This window comes from Nothoprocta perdicaria, unplaced genomic scaffold (genome assembly GCF_003342845.1).
Source record: "Nothoprocta perdicaria isolate Ctin4 unplaced genomic scaffold, notPer1 scaffold_229, whole genome shotgun sequence".
Lineage (NCBI taxonomy): Eukaryota > Metazoa > Chordata > Aves > Tinamiformes > Tinamidae > Nothoprocta > Nothoprocta perdicaria.
The window spans coordinates 1,046,350-1,052,375 of NW_020455454.1; the positions used below are offsets into that span (position 1 = coordinate 1,046,350).

Sequence of the window (6,026 nt, forward strand, 5' to 3'; positions counted from 1 at the left end):
TAATCCAAGGTGCTGTGCAAGAGCTTTCACCTGCAAGACATTCACCGCTTACCCTGTTTCCACACTAACGATGACAAAGGAGCTCTACTAAAAGGATGGCAGCGGGACCTTATGCATCAAACTGACACACGTACTCTCCGCAACAGGCAGATACAGCCAGCAAAGAAAGCTGCTGTGTGGTGTCTGATAGGACATCTTTGCAGTACCTGAGGCGGGATTTATTTTTCCAGGTAGCAATGGGTACCCTCAGGTGCTGCTTCTTTGCTGTTCTGATTTCCAGTCTTTCACTTCCACTTGCTTTCTACACTGTTCGCTGGCATGCACAACACTCAGGATACTGAACCTCTCRGGGAGTTCAGCATTAGCCGAAGCCTGTAAAGCCCTTAGTGAGGGCAACAGATTCCTTCTGAAGGAAAATGCTTTGGAACCAACGCCCAGAAAATCCAACTGCACGGAGTACGTGGCGCAGAACCACTACATCATAAAAACTTCCCATGCAAGACGCTTCCTTTGTGCTTTCCGTGCACATGGAGGGATGTAACAGCAGTGGYCAGTAGTTTAGCTGATAGAGGAGTTGGAGGCCTTCAGGCAAGAAGGGAGATCATTTAAGAACCAGTCTGGATGTACAGCATATTGCAAAAGAACTAATGCAAACGTATATTTGTAACTGAAAACAGATCTTCTCCGTTCAGATAAATAACAAGGAAAAGTTGTTTGGTCCCACATCTGAAAATAAGAGTTTTGTTATTCCGAGTCATGAAATGAAGACCAGGATTTTCTTAGCCTCCTAAAGGCTCTTGACTTTCAGTTCCCACTCAGTTGATTTTCAGATCACCGTCTTAACTTATCTTTGGTATTTATCTTAGCACATGCTTTTCTTCCACATGATTCCTGTGTGACAGAGGAATCTCAAAACTCCATTTTCAGATAAGACAGAGAGACAGAGAAACGAAGGGAAAGYATTTGCAAAGTATTTAGGTGTGCAGTGCCCAGCGCCAAGGACTCGCACACGAGGCGGGCGGCATCTCAGCGCGGCTGGTGCAACCCGGGCGCCCAAGTGCTCGTGCAGCAGAACAACCCCCAGCTCCATCCCTCCTCTCTGGGCTCACGCAGAGCAGGAAAGAGAGGATCCCGGGAGCCGTGCCAGAGGTGTGCCRTTAATGCCACTGCATCCCTCAAGGTGGCTGCACTGGATCCTGTTCCAAACCGGAATGCTGCTCCTACTTTCATGAAATACGGTCTCAGCACAAGCTCTGCTGGGATGCAGGCAATCTCAGGGGACAGTCCTTCAGGGAGCACATTGACAYACACACACACACACACACACACACACACACACACACACACACACACACACAYGCAGGCCCACTAGGAGCCCACATTSCTCAAGCAGGACTAGAAACGGTGGGAGAAGCAACACGGCACCTTTCCTTCACAGACACGAGCACACTCTGCAGGAGAGATCAGGGTTGCTATTTCCAGCTCAAGAAGAGGAAGCGGCCAGAGAGAAGCAGAGTCAKATGTCCAATGTCCTAAAATGGATTACGGGCAAACTCAGAATTAGAGGAGTGGCACCTGCTTCCTAGTCTAAGGCTCTCTCCTTAGGGTTAAGCCACTTCTTCAGAATAGGGTCATTTGYAGTGAGGCTGCAGGTCCCTTCTGCACCACTCCTGCTTGCTTGCAAAGTGTGAGACAGCTGAGATCTAAATATTCATTGCCATCAAAACAGTAATTTTCCTCATGACTCCTCTCATCCCTTCCTTCTCCTTCCCATGCACTGGCCCTGTACCAAGAGCTTTGTCTGCTCAACTCACTAGTCCTAGGAGAAAATAAACAAATAAATAAACACGTATAAACTTTTATTCTGAGACGGTGAGTTGACCTGGCTCAATGCAGAGTCTGACTAGCACCAGAATCCAGTACCAAGCAATCACAGGGCCTCCTACAGACACGGGCAAAGGGKCAAGGGAAAGGGAGGGCACGGAGCAAGAGAGGCCAGACCTCCCCTCCTGCCTGGTTCCAGCCACCAAGGGCAACTCCACCCCATAAAGGCAGCGCAGGGTGCAGGACTCCGTGTGTCCTCTACACACTGTACACCTCTGCTCACTCCTCTTTTCAGTTTTATACAGAACTGACAGAGTTTAAAAGCTGTTTGGGACAGTATGCAGAAGCGGTACCACCATGCTTGCAGAGCAGGGCTTGTTTGCAGTTTGCTGCACGCCGCAAAGCCAGGCAGTTTCTGCACCACCTTGAAGCTTCTGCATCACCTTGAACACCAGCAGTTGACTACCAAAGGCAACCCRAGTGTTTTGCACTACAGCACACGAGTCCTGACCAATCCTTGACCTTGGCAGATTGGGATGAGGCTGGGAGCCTCCAGGCAGCTCGCCTGAGGTCACAGTGATCTGGGGGATGCCAGGAACCTCAACCTGGTGTCTTCGAGTGAGGTTCTTCCGCCTGTTGCTGCTAATCTGGCATGGGAATTACAAAGCCTTGGAGATGGTTTTGCTTTCTGCCTTTTGCTCCAAATATTCCCCCAGCTTCTTATATATATGTTGTGTCTATCTAAGTGCAAAGAACAGACTCATCACACCTCTCTGAGCTGGATGAAGGTTGCTAATTTATCTATTTTCATACAGCATCAGGGAGGAGCCAAACTGATGAACAATTTTGTTTACAAGTGGAGTCTTTAACTACCCCCRATTTTCTAAACTATATCTGTGCCATTCTGGTGGCAAGCATTTGTCTGAGAGCTGAATGGTGGACAAAAAGACATGAGGAAGCTAGTTGGCATACAGTAGCTCTCATATAAGGCCAGACTCATGTAAGGTAACGCTGTGAGCTAAGTCAGTACTCTTTCAAGAGAGAGAGAAGTTCTTTTCGTCAAAAATTCACTGTGGTTTATCTGAAGCAGTAGCTTCATGTTAAAAWTAGAACTGGTGGTTCTCAGGGAACACTTCATTCACATCTTTTGGTTGTGGGTCTGAGCTACAGGAGAAGTAATGCTAGGAAAATCTTAGAAGCATTGTTAGCAAATTAATGAATCATGCTGCAATTCCATTATTATTATTATTATCCCCATGGGCATTTGCTTATACAAAAAAAAAGTTTTTTTCTTTTTTTTTCCAGACAATTTAGCCTTTTTGAACTGAGCTTCTTGCTGAACCACTGAATTGTTTCCACTCACAACTACCTCAGTACCTCTCCATTCCACTATCACTTACAGAATAATATGCACCATAGTGCATTGTGGTTGAGTTATCCTACCAAAATCTTCCTTTTCCTTAGATTAGTGTCCACTCTCCAGAAGACAGACAGATAGAAAGGCAGAAGGTTTTTAAAATAATTCCAAAGGCAAAGCTAGTTGAACAGGATATGATCTAGAGGAAAGTATTTTGTACCTTTGTATAAAGCATCACTTGTTTAAGTAATACTGGTTCGTATTCCCCATTATTTTAATAAGACATCCTCATTGAGCAAGAACTTTTCAGAGGAATAAGGTGCACAAAATAGGGGCTTTCCTGTGGCTGGTATCAAGTGTTATGACAGGAAACCTGTTGTAATCTAATAGTCAAAACCTTTCTCTTTGGCAAAACTTACCTAAGGAAAGGTGTTGCAGTGCAGTACTGGCAAACAAATACAACTGTCACATAGCAGAAACTTCTGAAAAATTACTCTTGTCTTCTGTACACCACCCAGAGATTACAATTCACTTGCAAATGATATTACTTAAAATGTGGTTTTGCCTTTATGTAATATGCAGTCATTACTATTTAAGTATCACTTTCAATAGGAGCAGTCATTTGTCAGACCAATTGCTTGCTTCATGCAGCAGTAGCTATTTTTTGCTTTGCACAAAACCCACTACTTAACCATGACAGTTTAAGGTTATGTCTTCAATAAGTTTCTTTTGTTTTTTTGAAAAGCTACAACTAATAAATGAACTTGTACTCTCGCGCTTGACTCTCTTCTTGTTCATCTTTACATTTGTTACACTCCAGTGTAAGGAGCTCAGGTACTGCCCGTTCCTACAGCCCTGTCGCTCTATCAGCCATGGTGCTTATGTGTCCCTGCAGGAGCAGCTCACTCCCACACCGGCAAACAGGAATTTCCTGAGCAGACCTGTGGAGCCCATCTCCTCCAGCACCAGACCGCAAACCTCCTCCTGCCACAGGCACTAAGCTTTGCTTATGTGTCAATAAAAACACTCAGAAAAGCCCTTCCAAGCATACTGCTAAATGGAGTTACAGTTACTGGAGCTGACCCCTTTCCTTAAAATTKTTCTAGTGATTTAAAAGAGGAGCTACAGTTCAGTCCTCAGACTGTCAGCAACCTGACTGCTCAAGGAGAAAGCTTGTCCTGCCTTATTTCAGACCACTGCCTTGTGAGAAGTAACTTTAAATAAGCTTCCCTTCCCTCCTCCTCTGCTCTTTATTTTCTTCTCTACAGGTTTCGTCATCTGCTTCGAGTCTTGCCAGTCTTGAGTTTATTTAATTAACCTCATCCATACTTCCGTGCACTCGGATCCCCCACTGAAACGAACATTTATGGTAAAAAAAAAAAAAAAAAAAAAAAAAAAAAAAAAAAAAAAAAGAGGCATTTTTAAAGGGAGGTTTTTATCCTCCACTGTTTCTACCCTTTCCACTTTTAAAAGAAAGTCTCTTCTAAAGACTCCCCTACATCTTTACCATTACCTCCCTGCTATGGCCAGGTAGGAGAACTTGTCCCACAGGATAAGCAAGAGAACAGAAAATTCCTGATTTCACCCAAATGCTTCCTGCACCTTGCCTCGAGAGTGCCGTCCAAGGCATTACTGCCCTTGTTGCTGGGCGGCGTTAGGAGGTTATGACCTGTGTTCACCCTACCCACCTTGGCTCATTAGTCGCTCTCCACCCTCCTGACTGCAGGGATTTAACTGTTGGATTTCTCCATAGCGCAGCTCTGTGAAATGGCACAGGTCACCAAACCAACCCAAATGCTGTCAGAAAAACCTCGGAAGGACTTCAAAAAAGAGCAGGTAAACTGCTAGTGACAGGTTTGGGGAGGAAGCGTGGCAACGGCACTGCACCACGATGCACGTTTCTCGACTTACTAAATGGGAGCAGAGCTGCGGAAGCTGCCAGAGGACGCAGGATGGCCTCATTCTCCACATCTGCCTCTGTCCCCATCCTCCTCCCAAAGCAGCTGCAAGTGGGCACACAAGTATTTTGGGAAGGAGACATGCACCATGTCTAGTTCTAGTTAGATATTAGGGAGGCTCTACTTAGGGGAAAAATCTACACGGAAAGAGTAGTGAAGCATTGGAGCAGGCTGCCCAGGTYAGTGGTGGAGTCACCATCCCTGGCAGTGTTCAAGGAACGTGTAGAGGAGGCGCTCAGGGACGTGGTTTGGCAGGCAGGGTGGTGATGGGCTTAGGGTTGGACTTGATGCTTTGAAGGGCTTTTCCAACCAAAATCACTCTATGATTCCACGTTGTACTGACAGGTGAGAGGGTGTTTTCTAGAGGTGGCAAATACCTTGACCTGTTTATAGGAGTTTCTGTAGTGAAGTTTTAACATTTCTCTGCCATTGTTTTTCTTTAACAAGTGTGTGTGGGAGGGTGGGACGATTTATGATCTATTATTATTATTTGGCAACATCAGATATTTTTGAAGCTCTCTTGAACTCTTGATCAAGAGATAAAAAAAAAAAAAAAAAAAAAAAAAAAAAAAAAAAAAAAAAAAAAAAAAAAAAGGCCACAAAGCTGCACTCAGATATAACCAGAGCGCGCTAAGTATTAAGTCTGGCAGCCTCCCGCCACACCGCAGCCCCAAATACGGCCACCCCAAAGGAACACGCAGGGGCTGAAGGAGAAGTTTCTTACTCGTTTCCTAACATTTTGCCGAAGCGTTTTCTTCACTTATTTTTTATTTTTGCCCCTCGGTCCCTGTTTCCCAACTGCCCCTCGGCGCCAGCCCCGGGCAGCGCTCGGCGCGGCGGCCGTCGGGGCGCGGCGCACGCGACATGGCGGCCCCGCCCGCCATCTC

At 45.8% G+C, this 6,026-nt stretch overlaps 1 protein-coding gene across 1 annotated transcript in view; it reads left to right on the plus strand.

The window, feature by feature from the left end:
• The first annotated feature begins 236 nt into the window (after positions 1-236).
• The window catches only part of GCNT2 (glucosaminyl (N-acetyl) transferase 2 (I blood group)), a 13,317-nt gene continuing 7,527 nt past the window's right edge, over positions 237-6,026 (plus strand). Inside the window, 2 exon segments of the mRNA XM_026039359.1 lie at positions 237-326; positions 329-478. Of these exon segments, the coding sequence (XP_025895144.1) occupies positions 237-326; positions 329-478 (240 nt within the window).